Here is a 17,877-nt window from a genome sequence, read left to right as displayed (position 1 = left end):
GCAGGGGTGACAGGAAATGGAGGGCTCTTTCTGTCACATTAGCTGGGGAGGCTGGTTCAAATCCTAAGCAGGTATTATAAGCAATTCAAGATGCTAACGCGTGGTGTGAAGTAAGGGTGGCCTGTGGTTGGGAGAGCAAGTTCTGGAGCTAGGAGCCCTGTCCACAGGAAGCGTTACTGGATTACCGTTCTCACACCTGCGGGACTGTGGGTGACCTCGGAAGCAAGCGAACAAACACGACTAGGGAACACACCGTGAGTGAAGAGTCAACTGGTCAAAGCAACGAGAGAAAAGTGGGTTACACACGCGCCTCGACTCTACCTGGTAATAGAGGGAGGCTGCACCAGGCTCCGGTGGGTACGGCGAGGGGTACTGAGGCGGGTAGGCATCGTACAGAGGCCGGTAGTAGTAGTAGGCGGCCAGGTCCTGAGGCGGTGGGCCGGGGGCAAGTGCAGGCACCGGCTGTGGCCATGGCTGCTCTGACGGCACCGCTGCCTGGCTGGAGCCGGTGGACACCAGCGATGCGCTAGAGGACTGAGGAGGCCGAGGCGGCAGCTGCTGACCTGCGTCGGCCGGAGCCAGACTTGCTGGTGGCTGTGCTGAGTTCTGGGCCTGTCCCTGTGCTGGCAGACTTTCTGGATTTGACAGCTCTGAAAACGTGGCTTTGGGTACTTGTGGGGAAGCCTGTTGCTGGGGTGGCACCAGCTCCTGCTGGGCTCTTTCGAGGCCAGACTGGCCCTGGGCATCTTTCGTGACCTGCTGATAAAAACGGTCAAGGTTAGGTCCCCCGGGCCCAGACTGTCTGGGATGACTGGCAACAGTTTGCTGAGAAGCGAGGCTGTCAGAATGGGATGGGCTGTACATGCTTACAGGATTTTCCAAAGTCCTGCTTAAGGTAAAGTCTAGGGCTCCGTATGTGTCTTCCTGATGACTGGAATGGTGTGCCTTATTACCAGCAGGCACCAGGGTGCCGTGTGCAGGTGGGACTAACACCACACTTGTGCTTCCAGCAGGGCTATTAGCAAATCCGGGAAGAGCACTTCCTGCCTTACGATCCTTTTGACTTTCTGGAACCAAATTCTCTGGAACTGGCTGGGATGGTGGTTGAACCAGCAAATTAGCAGGCTGATTAGAAACCATTTCGGAAGCACCAGAACCTTGTGGAAAATGACTCTGGGCAACACTGCTAGGCAGAGACAAGCTAAGGACAGAGCTGGCTGGAATCCCAGACAAAGAACCGTTCTCCCCAGAATCACCACCGAGAGCCCAGCTGCCGACTGCAGGTCTATCCCCCACCAGAGCCTCTCTCCAGGACTGATTCTTCTCACTCGAGTTCGATAAGGACATAGGAAAGTTAATGGGCTGAGCCAGATTATAGCTGTGATCAGGCTGGGCCATCAAGACTGGCGGATTCTGCAGAGACTCAGTGGGCGGTGAGGATAACAAACTTGCATAACCAGAACTCGCCTGGGACTGAAGGGCCTCCTCCTCTCCCATTTTGGGAGGATTCTCAAGGTTCTCCGAAGCACTAATGCCGTCTCGGCTCTGCACAGGGGCTGCTGAGCTTGGCTTCCGTGACTGCTGCCCGGACATCGCCTCTTCTGGAGGCTGAACAACTTCAGGTGGCTGAGGTTTTGCAGACACATAAAGCGCTGGGGCTGCAGGGGCCAGAAGGACGTTGCCTCCAAAATCTGGCAGCTCACTTTGCGCCCACAGCGTCGTTGCTGGGCTCTCACACTTCGCGGGCCCCTGGGCCCTGGCTGAAGGTCTCTTCTCCGGTGCCGGATACACAGTATCCAAGGGCGGCGCCCCTGCGTGTGGAAGCACGTGCCCAGCTTCCGTGGTGGAGTTCAGAGGCAGGGGACAGACCTGGGGTGCACAGAGGGTCTCCATGTTGTCTGGCGGCTGCTCCAGGTTGCCAGGAGAAGCATCGGGCAGGGCGGCAGCTGGTCTGCACTGCTTCTGGCGGGCACAGGTCTCCCTTACTTCACCAACCACGTTGGCGCGATCTGCCTCAAATGGTTTTACCCCAACTAAGTGGGATTTTACCGGTTCAAAAGAACTATTTGCACTTGTCTGAAATACTCCTGTAGGTTTCGGGGGGCTTGGGGTTGAGGGCTGGGACACGCTGCCCCGGTAATTCTGGCTCACAGTGGTCTCGTCTGTTTCGCCTCCTACGGGAGAAGAATCGATTTGCTTAAAAAAACTACCCGAAGCTTCATCCTCAGGTTTTCCAACTTCTTGCTGGATGAACGTGCCAACCAGCTCCTGGGGCCTGGCTGAGCCTGAGAGCCTTCCGTGGCTTCTGCTGCTGTAGCTGGATGACGTGCTGTCAGGGTGTCCTGTGTGCAGTGTGGTGTCAGGGGCTCCGGTGTGACACACAGCACCATGCCTGGGCACAGCCGGCCCAGGAAGGGGCCCATATCTGAACTGGTCACTCGGGGAGGAAGAGTCCAAATTGAGGGGCTCACTTGGCAGAACTTCTTGATTCTGAACAAATTCTAAGTTCTCAACATTCTCATACTGCGAGCCACTGGCATCTGGCAGCCCTGTGCCCGCTGCGTCACCCCATACATCACCAGCAGCCTCACTGCTAGGGCCTGGGAGAAGGGCCTGGCAGAGGCTGCCCGCCCCCATGTGTGCAGGTGCAGGCGGATGGCCCAGTCCAGGGCTGGAGCAGAAATCGTCAAAGTCTGCTTGACCAGATGAGCCTGCTTTTTCAGATGAGAGATTCTCCTCATTTTCTGTCTCTCCCCCTTGGAAAAACATCGCCAGAGCTCCTGAGGCTCCCGAGTCCGCTTCCAGCGGAGCACAGCCAGCCCCGGCCCCGGCCCCGGCCCCCAGTGGATGGTGCGTGCGGTTTTCTGGGCTATCTCCTTGGGGGAGGGGGTTCACAAGAGCAGAGGCGGGCTGGTGCTCCTTCTTCACTCCTGGATTCTGCCTGAGCTCTGGGCTTGCCCAATGATTCACAATTCTGGGATTTTGCCTGAATGTATTTTCAGGATCAAAGTTATTGGCCAGGTGGCTTCCAGTTTGCAAGTGGCCCACCTCGTCTCTTCCGTCACTGGGCAAGGCTGCTGGGGGAGCCACCAGAGGGCTGTGTTGCTCATGACCAGGGCCCTGATGTAGGATGGATGGGGTGGGGAAATGAGGAACGCTGGTGGCACAGGGCACCCCGCTGGGAACAGGTCCTTCAGGGCAGGGTGAACGATGTTGCCCCGAGGGCTGTGGGCCTCCCTGCACTGGCCCCCACTGTCCCGCCATCAGCAGACGAGGCTGGGGGAAGGAAGGGGATGCTGCTGGGGTGACCACACCATCACGTGGGTTTTGCCTGCTCAGGGGTCGGTCAAGCCCAGGCATGTTCCCATGAGAATGGCCCCCATGAGACGGTTCAGGATGCACTCCTGGAATGTAGTGAGGCAGATATGGTGGAGTCTGAACTTCAGGCTCTGAACTGGGACCGACCAGTTCTGCGCTCCTGTTCATCTCAGGCCCAGGAGGTGCTGAAGGTGTCAACACACCAGAAAACGGACTGGCATCTGCTCTGGGCTGTGTCAGAGGTCCAGGCAGGGGCTCACAGGGTCCCTGAGAGCTATCTCTGGCATGTGTGTGAGGCACAGGCAAACCGGGGTGCTGAGAAAAGCCTGACTGGCCTTGCAAGATAGGCAGGCTGCTTTTGGACGAACTGCCCATCGGTGTACTTTGGAGCGCCTGTCTACTAAAAGCAAATGGATCCGTGACCGGCTGCAACGGGCAAGTTATCGGAGTCACTGCTGCATTATTATTGGCCCGTCTCCTGTAAGGGCTGCTAGCCCAGAACACGCTCCGAGGATTCCCGGCTGGAGGTGGCCCAGCCACGCCAGACGGGACCGCCTGGGGTGGCGGCTGCATGACTGAACTCTTGCACAAGTCGATGCTGCTTACAGAAGGAAGCAGAATACAGCTTTTCCTTAATTGGAGCTGAAAAAGAAAAAGAGACAATCAGCATAAAATCCATATAGTCAAAGTCCTAGCTGCAATCAGGAAAACTAAGGAAAAAGAGGAACACCGAACATGATTTCACGTCACTTAAATCCCGAGGACTCTCTCCCCCCTACACCCCACCCCAGCAGAGAACACCTGTCCCTGAGGAGGTGCTCTGGGGGGCAGTGGACAGAGTACGTGCCCTGGATGGCCTGGCCGCGAGCTGATGGAGTATGTCTAGATGGCCACTCCATCCTCTGGGATCCTCTACTCACAAGGCCCATCACTGCCGCGGCCCTCCGCCACAACAGCAGGGATGGTGCGGAACCTGGACACTGGTGTGATACGCTGCCAGACCCACAGCTACTCAACGTTTTCCTGCAAACCATCCCTAGATCCAGGAAGAGCCAACTCTTCTATTAAGAAAGAAAAACTGGCCAGATGTCGTGGCTTATGCCTGTACTCCCAACACTTTAAGAGGCCAAGGCAGGAGGACCACTTGAGCCCAGGAATTCGAGACCAGACTGAGCAACAGTGGGATCTCGTTTCTACAAAAAACACAAAAATCAGCCAGGCGTGGTGGTGCACACCTGTAGTCCCAACTACTCAGGAGGCTGAGGCAGGAGGATTGCGTGAGCCGGGGAGGTCGAGGCTGTCGTGAGCTATGACAGCACCACTGCCCTTCAGCCTGGGTGACACAGTGAGTCCCTGGCTCAAAAAAAACAAAAAACAAAAAAAACTTTATATCATACTTTGTATACATGTTAAATTTCAAAAAGGATACAAAAGTTTACAATTCATTCTTCTATTTTCTTTGATGAAAGAGCATTATGAAGTATAGTTATAAAAGCTGCAAAATAGGCTGGGTGCAGTGGCTCATGCCTATTTGTAATCCCAGCACTTTGGGAGGTCAAGGTGGAAGGACTGCTAGAGCCCAGGAGGTCGAGACCAGCCTGGGCAACATAGCAAGACCTTGTCTCTACAAAAGAAGAAAGTGAGCCAGACATGGTGGCACACACCTGCAGTCCCAGGGACTCAGGGGGTTAAGGAGGGAAGATCACTTGTGTCCATGAGTTCAAGGCTGCAGTGAGCTATGATTGTACCACTGCAGTCCAGCCTGGGCAACAGAGCAAGACGGTCTCTATTTTAAAAAAATAAATAAATAAAAAGTGACACAATCATTTTTTTAAAAAGCTGCAAAGTAAATATATTCATCTAAATGCCTTTTATCACACCTCTTCATAGGTCTCATTTTTTGTACTGTGACTGGCTTGAGGTCTGAAAGGACCACTAGCAAGACGTTACCTTTGAACTGGAGCTGTAACTATGCCTGGAATGGAAACTCCCAGGAAATTTAAAGCAGCTTTACAAGGGACAGACTAAATTCCAAAATTTTCAATAAGAGGCAGAATTGCCAAGAAATCTCTTATAGAAAACAAAGGGGCAAAAACCTCCATCAGTTTTTAAATAAAATATACTAAATACAAACTTGAACAGTTAACCTGGCCTCTTAAGGCAAAAATTCAAGTGCTATACCTTTAGGAAAGTTCTTTTCTTTCTATCAGTCTTTCTTCTTCTCAGCACCACCCTCATGAACAAACAGATAAGTTTAGCCAATCAAAGGAAAAACTAAACCAAAGGGGAGGACTCTGGAGTTTAATCCACACTTTTTTTATTTTTTTTTTCTGAGAGGGAGTCTCGCTCTGTCACCCAGGCTGGAGTGCAGTGGCGCAACCTTGGCTCACTGCAAGCTCCGCCTCCCGGGTTCACGCCATTTTCCTGCCTCAGCCTCCCGAGCAGCTGGGACTACAGGCACCCGCCACCACGCCTGGCTAATTTTTTGTATTTTCAGTAGAGACACCGTGTTATTTCAGTTTCACCGTGTTAGCCAGGATGGTCTCGATCTCCTGCCCTTGTGATCTGCCTGCCTTGGCCTCCCAAAGTGCTAGGACTACAGGTGTGAGCCACCGCACCCGGCCAATCCACACATTTCTGCAGATGCATATTGCTTTCATTCTTGGAAATCTTTCTGATATTCAGATAAAAGAAAAAAACATTGGCCAGGTGCAGTGGCTCACACCTGTAAGCCCAGCACTTTGGGAGGCAGGAGGATCACTTGAGTCCAGCAGTTTCAGACCAGCCTGGGCAACACAGCGATACCCCATCTTCATTAAAAAAAAAAAAAAAAAAAAAAAAAAAAAAAAGCCAGTCGTGGTGGGCAGTGCCTGTAGTCCCAACTACTCGGGAGGCTGAGGTGGGAGGATCATTTGAGCCAGGGAGGTTGAGGCTGCAGGCTGCAGTGAGCCTTGTTCAAGTCACAACACTCCAGCATGGGCAACAGAGTGCGACTGTCTCAAAAAAAAAAAAAAAAAAAAAGAGAAGAAAACACCGATCAATGTATTTTAAGTAAAGTTATTTACAAATTAAAGTTCCTATGCTGACCTAAAAACTAGTCCTGTCAACACTATCACTGCCCACACACGCTCTTTGCTCTGCCAACAGGGGACGCTTTCCAACTGACAGGCACCTTGAAATCCACTTGACTCTAATGGAACTCTTACTATTAGGAACAGTAGCAAAGGCTTCATTGAGGTTGTAGGCTCTCATCTGAAAACAAAGAATGTTCACAGCTCTATTTTACATGGACTGAAAGGAGAAAGGGCAGAGCATCTCCCTCCGATCTGTGCACTGGTATTATCTTCCATTTGGTCCTAAAAGCTGCCACAGCAGACACAGTGACACCTGCAACCATGGCCAGAACACGCAAACTTCCAAGCCCCCCCGAAACTCCGCTGCCAGGAGAACAGAAGTCCTACCTTATCTCTCAAGACACGGCCTTCCCCGGGAAGATCCTTACCGTCCTCAATAGCTTTTGTTTGCTTTAAATACAGAACACGGGCCTAGAGGTCGATTCCTTGGCTGCTGCTGTAAGAGCAAAACTGAGCGTCCAGGTGAGTGGCTCGGGGCAGCCCCTTCTCTTTCTGCAATGTATTTTTGTCTATAAAATGAGAGCATCGATGTGATTTTTTTTTCCTGAAAACCAGGGGTTTAATCTTACGAGATTCTACTCACAGTGGATTCTGGGATGTCCTAATCCCAACTGCTGTTTAACAGGCGTGGCCGGGCGCAGTGGCTCACACCTTAATCCCAGCACTTTGGGTGGCTGAGGCGGGCAGATCACAAGGTCAGGAGATCGAGACCATCCTGGCTAACACGGTGAAACCCCGTCTCTACTAAACTACAAAAAATTAGCCAGGCGTGGTGGCGGGTGCCTGTAGTCCCAGCTGCTCGGGAGGCTGAGGCAGGAGAATGGCGTGAACCCGGAAGGTGGAGCTTGCAGTGAGCCGAGATAGCGCCACCGCACCCCAGCCTGGGCAACAGAGCGAGACTCCTTCTCAAAAAAAAAAAAAAAAAAAATTCCGTAGCTCTCCTAGACTAAGAATTTTTTTATAGCAAACACTATCACTTACAAGGAGCATTCCAACCCTCATGCTCCCTAATTGAGAGCTTTTTAGCAACATGCTAGCTTCATTTGGAACAATCTTGTGACTTGAACTGATTTTTTAAATCTTTTTCTCTACTCACCGGGAGAAAGACAATGCAACTGCCTATCACCTATGTCACCACTATAGGGAATTTTATTCTCTAACCTCAAGTCATCTAACTCTTCTACTGTTTCAAAGAGACCAGCTGATCTTGAAGATGCAGTATTCATAAACCTAGCTAGTCAGTTAAACTGCCTTGTAACCATGTGGACATGTGGATAAAACTCTTTTTAGTACAGTTCTGGCTACAGAACTGAGGTATTTAAAACGCATGCACACTCCTCTCCTCTTGCTGCCACTGGCTTCACATTTTAAGTGAGGAAAACAATAGTGTGCCAGGAAGCCCCTGAGCTTACCTGCTGCCTACAGTCTCCCTCACGGTGGCTGCTAGTGACACCCTGTCAGACTATGGGACGCTTGACACAAAGACATGATTCAACTCCAACTCTTCTAAGTTAGAATTGCAACCACATACAGTTAGATGTTGAAAAGGAAGCCAGAGACAGAGGAGGCCAGCAGCCTAACACTGCTGAAAATGACGAAGATCCAAAAGGACAGCCTGGTATTCATGAAAGATGCTTACAGAAGAAGAAATCACATTAACATTTACCCACTACCATGGCCTCTTGCTGGGTTTGGCAGAAAAGAAAAGAAAATAAAAGAAAGAAAAAAGAAAAAAATGTGCCCAATGCCTCAAAGAAAACTTTCAGTACAATTTTGAGACTCACTGTAGTAACCACTATTAAGAGTAAACGAGGAACAAGGAACAAGAAAGAAACACTATTTTGCCTCTTGTCTACAAGATACCAGCACCGGAACCCTAAGAAAGGGCATGGCGAAAAAACGCAGGGAGGCTGCATTGTGCTGAAACTTGCAAAAGTATCACTCTAGGAAGAACTGTCTACGGTTCGTATTGCTACATGGGGGATGGGAAATACCTCTTTGGTAAACATCGGCATCATACATGTAAAACAAAATCTTAATATACAAGTCAACTTACAAGTCATTTAAAAGTGTTCTTAAGCGGCAAAAACTGACTTTAAATGGCTCTGATGTTTCTGAAGACTCTACTGTAACACTTCATCACAAAGGGGCGAGCCGGATCACTCACACTCTTCTAACCCTCGGCCTCTGTTGCAACACCCTGATCGCCCTATCAAGAAATTACAAACAAACAACTCTACTCTTTGGTTCCAATGTAAATGTCTCTCTTTACCAGCATCGCTAAGGAAACCTTCCAGCCAGTGAGGACAAGACACGCTCATTTGAAAAGTTGGAGTCTTACGAGGGGTGCCTGGGGGTCCAGCCTCCCGCCCCGGGAACCGGCGTCACTGCAGCCCAGCCGGGTCCACGTCAGTCCCTCGAATCCCACCGCGGCCCGCACCGCACCCGGCCTCCCGCTCTGGCCCGGACGTCTGTCCCCTCGCCCGGCCCCGGCGGGACCCGAGCTGCGCCGCCCGCTCGGGGCTGGGCCCAGCCGCCTCCTTTCCTCCGCGCCCCGGCCTCCACGGCCTGGCTCCGCCGGCCGGCCACCGCCTTCCTCCTCCCGCGCTCGCCCCATTACCTGCGCGGCTGAGACCGAACCCTCAGGAGCCGCGGGCGAAATCCTACCCGGCGATGGCGACGAGAGCAGACACAGCAGCCGCCGCAGCCATCTTGGCACATCCGGCTCCGGTCTCCGCGGCCGCCGCGCCGCCGACGTGTCCAGCTTGCGACATCAGCGCGCGCCCCGCCCCTGGCCCCGCCCCTCGTCTCGTCGGCCCAGACGCGTCCTTATTAAACCCCTCACGGCCCATCCCTCGGCCCCAGCCCTCGCCGGCGTCCGTCCTCCCCGCCTCATCTCTCTGTCCCGCCCCTCTTGCCCTCGCCCCTCGCCGGCGTCCGTTCTTCCCCGCCTCATTCTTTGGTCCCGCCCCACGCCCGTCTTTCCCACGCCTGATCTTGTCGTTCCCGTCCCCCTTGGCCCCGCCCCTCTTCCGTCTTTCCTCGCTTCATTCTTTCGTCCCGCCCCCTTGGCCCTGCCCGTGGTCCGCCTTTCTCCGCCTCATCCTGTCGTTCCCGCCCCTTTGGCCCCGCCCCTCGGCCGTCGTTCCCCGCCCCGTGGCCCCGCCCCCCGCCGGCGTCCGTCCACCGCCTCACCGATTGGCCCCGCCCCTTGCCACCTGCCCGGCCAGGCGCGCCGGGGCAGCCCCCAGACGTCGCCCTGGTTACGCTGGCTTTCTCCCAGTCTTTTTTCGTTTTAAGATGTGAGAAGAGATGGGATTCTTCAATCAAGGCCACAAGGGGGAAATCAGTCTGCAGGACCGATGCCAGCAGGCTCACGCACCGAGAACGGCTACTCCGCCGAGCTGAGAAGCGCGAGGCCCTGACGCCGGCGCGCTGCTTGCATTCTTCCGTTGGGCTGGGAGGCTGGAGGGCAGGCGGCGGCGGTCGCGCATGCGCCCGGGTCGGCCGGAGCTGCGGGCCGCGGAGGGCCGACTGCGCCTGCGCGCTGGTTGCCTGGCTACGGCGCGGCCGCGGGCCCAGAGCGGCGCCGGAAGTTGGTCGTTGGCTACCTCCAGTCCCTGTCCAGCGTCCTGGGGTTTCCCCAATGCATCTTCTACTGGCCCTTCGCTCTGCACAGAGGCCCGGGCAGGGAGGGACGACCCGGCCACCGCGCGGAGCCGGGTCTCCGCCGACTCGCAAGGGGGACGCGCTGGCTTCTCGTCCCCGAGCTCCGCCCTGCGCCTTTGCTGCGCTGGGCCCTCCCAGACCCACCCTGGCCCCGGCCCCGCTGTCCTCCCGGGGAGAAACGGCCTTTTTGGTTCGTCCCCTCGGCCGCCAGCCCCACAGGGGCGTGGGGGTCCCAGCCCTGGCTGAGTGCACGTCGGTGGCGAGTGGGTCCGGGCGCTTGGGCGGCCAGAGGGACCCAGCGGCGGGGTGAGGGGGTTAGGCACTCCTGCCCCTGCCAAGACCAGGCCAGGCAGCATCCAAGTCCTCCTGCGGAAGATCGCAGGGAACAGGTGGGCGATATCATCTGTGCCCTGGTTTATCCGGAGGAGCCGAGGGAGGCTGAGTGGATGAGGAAGCGGCCAGCCATGCGGGACCCACTCACCTGCACATCTGCCTGGCGAGGGCAGGGAAGAGCCGCGGCCTTCCTCTGCTGCTCCTTCCAGGGGGCAGGGGCCGTGATGGGGGTGCCCGCCTGATGGCATCGCCGGAGGCTGAGCTCCCACAGCGGCTGAGGTCCTCCCTGGGTGGGAACCACCCTTGTCCCCAGCTGGGCCAGAGGCTGGTGAAGGAGAGGGTGGTACCCGTGCCACGCCAGCAGAGCCCCAGGCTGTGCAGGGAGAGCTTCAGTCCGGCTGACGTGGCACTAGGGCCACTCTGCTCAGCTAACATTTGCCTTTCAGGAGTCAGATTCCTGACCTGTTTGAACAGAGGGAGCACGTGGTAAGGCCCAGCCCCAGCCCCGCTGCCCCCATCTGCTTCTTCCCGGTGGTCAAGGCGCTCTGCACCCTCCGCGGAGGGAGGTATCATTGTTTGCCCTTCACAAAAAGGGGGATGCAGAGGTGGGTGCCGCCTCTCAGGCGTGGGGCTTACCCCTTGCCGCTCGCGAGTTCAAAGAACCCAAGAGCCAGGAGCCCAGGGCTCGACCTTCTAGGGTCCTCCGAAACCCTGTGGTCCCACCTAGGTGGGCACTAAGCTATGGGAGAGACCATAGCTGCAGAAACCAATTCTGCGGTAGGCGTAAAATGCAAGGTCTCTGGATCCCAGGGCAGGGATGGTAGAAAGCAGCTTCTGTTGGCTCCTAGGGGTGTGAATCACCACATCACCTGTAGGGGGCCCGCTGCCTTTCTTCCCCTCGCCTACCTAATCCTGAGTGCATGGAGACAGCTAGCAGCAGTTTGTAGCCTGGTATGGAGTGGAGGGTTCCTGCACCCTGCACCCTGCACCTGAGCCCATCCAGCCTCTGGGCCATAGACTCTTCCATTGAAGGTCCAGCCTGCCCCTGAGACGCTGTGTGCCCTTTTTCAACTTCCTTAGTCTCTGAGATCAGGTCTTCATCTCTAAGATAGAGCAAATGAGCACCTAAACGTTTCAGCGCTGAAACGGGGCTGCCAGGACGACAAGCATGGCGGGGGCGAATGGGGACATCAGGTGACTGGCTGCGAGCCAGCAAAGGCCTCCACCCAGTGCTGGGAGGTGTCCCGCCTGTGGTGGCCGTCACTATTCCTGGTGGGGCTTTGTTGCCTTTGCATGCAGCATCCGCTGGTTTCTCCATTCTCCCAGGTTCTGCCCCTGCTCACACTTGGAGGCTGGACACAAACGTCACCACCTCCCTGAACCCCCCTAGGTGGGCTGGAATCAGCACCTGGTGAAAAGCTCCGTGGCCACTGCTGTACCGCATAATGCAGAGCACACAGGACAGGCTCGTGTACGTCCAGGCTGTGCCAGGAAACCCGCTGCCTTTGTGTCATCACAGCCTTGGGCACAGTGTGTCCTTGGTGCCTCCGCCAGGTCAGCTCCTCCCATTAGCTGTGCTGTCCGGCGTGGGGGCCGCTGGTGCTTGTTGTGAGACCGAGCTAGGGTCTAAGTGTAAACTACATGGTGGGTTGTGAAGGATGCAAATATCGAATCGATCATTTTTTATTGCACATTAAAATGAGAATATCTTGGATGTATCAGATTTAATAAAATACTATTAAATTTTATTTCACCTCATTTTTTTTTTCTTTTTTTTGACATAGCTGCTAGGAAATGTAAAACTCCATATGGGGCTGGTGTCGTATTTCCACTGGACAGTGCTGGTCTAGAAGGCAGGCACTCGGCACTCCTAGCCTGTGCTTATAGCCTGTGATAGGGGGTCTGAAATGCTGGAAGCTGCCGAGTGGGCCTGGCTGTTTGCTCACAACTGGCGGGCCAGTGGCGGTCCTCCCGGGAGCCTGGGCAGAGCAGCGGTCTCAGTGAACGCAGGACGGCCCCTCACCACGAGCCTTTGCCCCTCTTTCCTACCTGGTGTAAAATAGCAGTGGCAAGTATGTCTGGGTGCTTGTGGAGGTTTACTGGGCGGGCCTGCTCCCCGCTGGATGCTGTCCTCCGCCCCTGACACAGACCCTTAGTCCTGGACACTGAAGCTGGAGGCTTGGCCTGGAGAGAGGAAGAGGAAGTGTCTGTGAGACAGGGTTGGCTGGGTGGTCCAGGCAGGAAAACATATGAAGGCCTCCCAGGTGGAAAGAACTGACACGGAACACTTCCTGGAGGAGGAGGGAATAGGGCTGGGAAGCCGGAATGGGGAGAGGAAGCAGATCTGGAGGCAGGGTCCTTAGAGTCTATTCTGTGGTATTTATTCATCAGACCCCTGCAGTAAAGGGGTCCCTGTCTACATGTCACCAGGCTGGCCAGAGGGTGGGCCAGGCCTCCTCTTCTTACCCTCATGGAGGAGAGGAAGTCACCTCTGTGAGCGGAAGGCCAGACCCCCAGGGCCATGGTGGGCAGCGTGGAGGGAGCCTCAGGCCCACTCGTTTCCATACACAAGGCCTGCCAAGCACACAACATAGGGTCCGCAAACAGATGCCCCCCGCGCTGCCACCCCCTTCCCGTGTTCTACTCACCTCTGAGCCCCACCCTAACCTGGAGTGCTCACCTGGTGTGCTCATCTGGGGTGTGCAGCAAGACAGCACTGTCCACTGTCTAGACCTTCCCAGGGCTGACGTGAGGCCGAAGGTGCAACCTCGCCCTGGCAGATGTGCCCTTGCTCTGGGCTGCTGGTGACTGGGCCCCACAGAGCCTCCTCCCAGCATAGACAAAGGCATCGCCTTTTGGGTCCCCACCTGGTTAGCAGAGCACAGGTAAGATGGCTCCAGCAATGGTGGGCTAACTACCGTGTGTCCAGCTGTACTGCAAGCTTCCGGAAGCCGGAGACCCTCGGCCACCACCCAGGTGTTCAGCTTGGACAGGCTACCTAGCCTCTCCGAGCCTCTGCCTCCTCACCTGTAAAAGGAGGTGACAGCCTTGCCCTTTCCTGGCCTCCTGCAAGGACTCCCTGGACCTGACCTCACAGGGTGGCAAGCGTGTCCTCCACACAAGGCCTCCCCCGAGGCACGGGGCATGTTCACGGCATTGCCAGCAGCCTTGTTACTGCAGGAGCGTCATGCTCCTCATCTCCAGCATCTTCAAGCATGTTGGGCACATAGCAGGAATCAGAGAACATTTTTCTGGAATCATTGAGCCAAGTACTTACCATGTAAGGTGCTAAAAAGCACTAGGGATGAAGCAGAAAGCTCAAGGCTGATGTTGATGTCACAGTAACCTGGGACTGCAGGCTACAGGAGGAACTGCTGGTTGTCCTTGAGCTGCAACGGGGCCCTGGTAAGCCCACAAGTCCTCCATCCCCAAACCATGCACAGATGTCTGCTGAGCCCCTGCTGTACCCCAGGCACTGCTAGGAGCTGGGCTGTGGCCATGAGACAGGCCCAGCCTCTGCCCTGGGGGAACATGGATGCTGGCTGGTCACACTATGCCCGTGAAGAGGGCACCGTGTGGCGCCTGCTGGGGACAGGCAGGAGGAGAAGGAGCATTTCTGGCTGAAGTGAATAGTCCACATGAGGCTTCCATGGGGCGAGGGGCCGGTGGATGTGGGCTGGTGTGGACTCTGTAGGCCCTGCTAAGAGACTTGCAGTGATGTCTATAAGTATGGGAAGCTTCCAGAGGCTTTTCAGCCAGGAGTGACGCAACCAGTTTGGGGCCCAAAGGCTCTCTAGGTTAGGGTTAGGGCTAGGGACTAGGGAGAGCCAGGGCCCAGGAGGCAGCCTTGGATGGCCTAGGAGAAAGAGGTGCTGAACCTGGGAGAGTCCCCGAGAACCTGGGAGAGTCCCCGAGAACCTGGGAGAGTCCCCGAGAACCTGGGAGAGTCCCCAAGGGCACAGCCCCAGCACGGCACAGGGTTCACACACGTCAGGCAGGAGAGAGTCCTGAGCATTGAGTGCTGATTTTAGTAACTGGCATGGATTTGGTGGCCTGGAGACTGTGGATAGGGAAGAGAAAAGGGCCAGGGTGGATCTGGGAAGAGCTCCAGTATTTGATGTCAGGCCGGTCACGGCATTAACTACTGGCAAAGTATCTGACGCCGGGCTGGCCATGGTGTTGACTCCTGGCAAAGTGACCCTACAACCCCGTTCTCCCCTCTCAGCAGCTGTCTCCCTGTCAGAAAAGTCACCAGGCTGGATGGCATCAGCTCTATGGGCCCTCCTGGTCCTCTGAGGGCAGGTGACTCCTTGTGGTTTGACATGTACCGGAAATCACATAGCCCTGGCTCACTGAATGGGTGAACTTGGCTAAGTCGCCTAACCTCTTTGAGCTCCAGCTCCTCACATGTAAAACAGGGTAATAACAGTGTCGCCCAGGATGGCCCTGGGCGTGGGGTGAGGGCCATTTGGAAAGCGTGGAGCTCACCTGCCCTGTGGTCACTCGGGAGGATCTGTGGGGCGCTGGCAGAGCACTGCCACCAGGGGGAAGCAGAGAGCTGCCTCCAAGTCTGCCACAGTAACAGTTGCAAGCTTGCCAGGTGCGGTGGCTCCCACCTGCCATCTCAGTATTTTGGGAGGCCAAGATGGGAGGGCTGCTTGAATCTAGGGGTTTGAGACCAGCCTGGGCAACATAGCAAGATTCCATTTCCACAAAAAGAAAAAAAAAGTAAAGTTAAACACTTTTTTTTTTTTTGAGACTGAGTCTTACTCTATCCCCCAGTGCAGTGGTGCAATCTCAGCTCACTGCAACCTCCTCCTTCCGGATTCAAGCAATTCTCCTGCCTCAGCCTCCCAAGTAACTGAGATTCTAGGTGCCCACCATGGCGTCCCCAGCTAATTTTTGTATTTTAGTGGAGAGGGGTTTCACCATGTTGGCCAGGCTGGTCTCGAACTCTTGATCTCAGGTGATCCTCCGGCCTCGGCCTCCCGAAGTGCTGGGATGACAGGCATAAGCCACCATGCCTGGCCATAGTTATAACTTTTCTAAGGTTCATTTTATTAAATGAAGAAATGCTTGGCCGGGCGCAGTGGCTCAAGCCTGTAATCCCAGCACTCTGGGAGGCCGAGACGGGTGGATCACGAGGTCAGGAGATCGAGACCATCCTGGCTAACATGGTGAAACCCCGTCTCTACTAAAAAATACAAAAAACTAGCCGGGCGAGGTGGCGGGCACCTGTAGTTCCAGCTACTCGGGAGGCTGAGGCAGGAGAATGACGTGAACCCGGGAGGCAGAGCTTGCAGTGAGCTGAGATCCAGCCGCTGCACTCCAGGCTGGGCGACAGAGCGAGACTCCGTCTCAAAAAAAAAAAAAAGACATGCTAAACAGAACAACAAAGGCTGTGGTAGAATGTGGACGTTTGTGTGGACCCAGGGCATATTTTCACCAGAAAATCCCATGCAATAGAGTGGAAGATATACCAAAAGCCACAGCAAATATCATGCATGATGCCACAGAAAATTATAGACTCCTAATAAACACTGAGAGTGTGTCCTGTGCTGTGAGGTCCAGGGATGTGAAGAACACCAGAAACCTGCCTCTGAGGCCCTGGGCACCTGTCGTGTTGGGCATAAACAAAGCTTTGCAGTTCAATCCTGCAACCTCCCTGAGCCTAGGCTTGTCCATCTTAAAATGTGGATGGTTAGGACACCTGCTGAAGGGGCCACCAGGCTTAACTGTGCCAACGCAGCATGCAGGTGGAGAACAGAGAATGCGACTGAAAACCTCATAACGATAACAAGAGCCGTTCCCTTTCTGAGCCCTCACCACGCGCCCAGCGTGCACCAGAAGCTCACCATGGCAGGCCCGGGGCCAGCACCCAGGTCCCCGCTTGACCCCTGAGGACACTGAGGTGCAGCAACAGCCAGGACAGCAGCTGCCAGCTGGAAAGCAAAGACACAAAGCAGCCAGATCGGGAGTCACGTCGGGATAGGCGAGTGAGGCGCCACCCAGCCACCTCCATGATGCAGATTGAAAAACAGCCTTTCCCAAAGCATGCTTGCTCACTGACCCTGCGTCTTCAAAGCCTGAGTAACGTGGGAGGCCCTGCAATGCCCCCTCTGACAGACCTCCACTAATGCCAGCACTTTCAATGCACCGGGACCAAGCTGGACCATACCGTTTAGGTTTCGTTTTGAAACACTTTTACTTTTGCAGACGAATACGTTGGCGTCCCACTGGGAACTGCTGCTGGTGGATGCTCACCGTGGGAAGCAGCCGCGTGGCGCTTCCCCTTGTCTGTCTCTGCCCAGTGCTGCCCCTTCCAGCAGAGCTCCTGAGGTGTGGTTCGTGGATTGGGTCCACGATGAGATAAGGAGCCACGCAGAATGAAATCAGCTCCGCCACTGAGCATGCAGTCGAGCCCCACAAACACCCTTTGCAAGTGAGACTTTGGGGATGAAGGCAGTACGGGCCTGTCGATCCCTGGAGCAGCCCGGAGGCTACAGCACCGTGCTTCCCTCTTGGACGGGGGCTATGGCACCAAGCTTCCCTCTTGGATGGAGGCAGCCCTGCCTGCCGGGGGCCTGATTTATGGGCCCTGATGCAACAGTGCCTCCGGGCTCTCGGGACCCTCCTTTGCTCTAGCCAGAGGGACGTGGTGCCACACTCGGGGTTCATGCCGGCAGTGGCATGGAGTGAGTCGCCGGGCTGAAGATACACTTGGTGATTTCCTGCGCTGGGTGGAGCTGTCTGGAGCCCCCTTGGCATCCTGCTGAAGAGTCTGAATCTGCACATGAGCCTCCTGGAGATATTGAACACCTTTTAAAGTGTGGCCAGGTCCAATCCAGGGTGCTGTGAGTGTACCATACACCCTGTGTTTCAAAGACACAGTACCAAAAACAACAAAAAAAAAGAATATAAAACATCTTATTCACGGGCAGTCGTGGTGGCTCAGGCCTGTAATCCCAGCACTTTGGGAGGCCAAGGCAGGCAGACCACGAGGTCAAGAGATCAAGACCAGCCTGGCCAACATAGTGAAACCCTGTCTTTACTAAAAATACAAAAATTAGCTGGGCGTGGTGGCGGGCGCCTATAATCCAAGCTACTTGGGAGGCTGAGGCAGGAGAATCACTTGAACCAGGGAGGCGGAGGTTGCAGTGAGCCGAGATTACACCACTGCACTCCAGCCTGAGCAACAGAGGGAGACTCCATCTCAAAAAACAAAAAACAACAACAAAAAACCTCATTCCCGGCTGGGCGCAGTGGCTCAAGCCTGTAATCCCAGCACTTTGGGAGGTCGAGACGGGCGGATCACGAGGTCAGGAGATCAAGACCATCCTGGCTAACACAGTGAAACCCCGTCTCTACTAAAAAATACAAAAAACTAGCCAGGCGAAGTGGCGGGCGCCTGTAGTCCCAGCTA

General features: G+C 55.2%; 1 protein-coding gene and 1 long non-coding RNA gene across 13 annotated transcripts in view; one reads left to right on the top strand and one right to left on the bottom strand.

Annotated features, from left to right (window-relative positions):
* The window catches only part of SEC16A (SEC16 homolog A, endoplasmic reticulum export factor), a 44,478-nt gene extending 33,750 nt beyond the window's left edge, over positions 1 to 10,728 (bottom strand). For 2 of the 12 annotated variants that reach the window (XM_017893104.1, XM_017893105.1), the window contains exons 1-3: positions 9,073 to 9,316; positions 1,468 to 3,960; positions 322 to 756 (exon numbers count right to left, since the gene is read on the bottom strand). In XM_017893104.1, the coding sequence (XP_017748593.1) occupies positions 322 to 756; positions 1,468 to 3,891 (2,859 nt within the window). In that variant the 5' untranslated portion in view covers positions 3,892 to 3,960; positions 9,073 to 9,316. The other 10 variants (XM_017893094.1, XM_017893102.1, XM_017893095.1 and 7 more) reach the window with 9 other exon arrangements.
* LOC108542893 (uncharacterized protein C9orf163) lies at positions 10,501 to 11,202 on the top strand. Its single transcript, XR_014485121.1, has one exon. It is a non-coding gene; the product is annotated as an uncharacterized protein C9orf163 (long non-coding RNA).
* Positions 11,203 to 17,877: the final 6,675 nt, after the last annotated feature.

This window comes from Rhinopithecus bieti, unplaced genomic scaffold (assembly GCF_001698545.2).
Source record: "Rhinopithecus bieti isolate Rb0 unplaced genomic scaffold, ASM169854v2 scaffold_23276, whole genome shotgun sequence".
NCBI classification, from domain to species: domain Eukaryota; kingdom Metazoa; phylum Chordata; class Mammalia; order Primates; family Cercopithecidae; genus Rhinopithecus; species Rhinopithecus bieti.
Note: the sequence above shows the minus strand (reverse complement) of the source record. Positions and strands in the feature narration are given on the sequence as shown.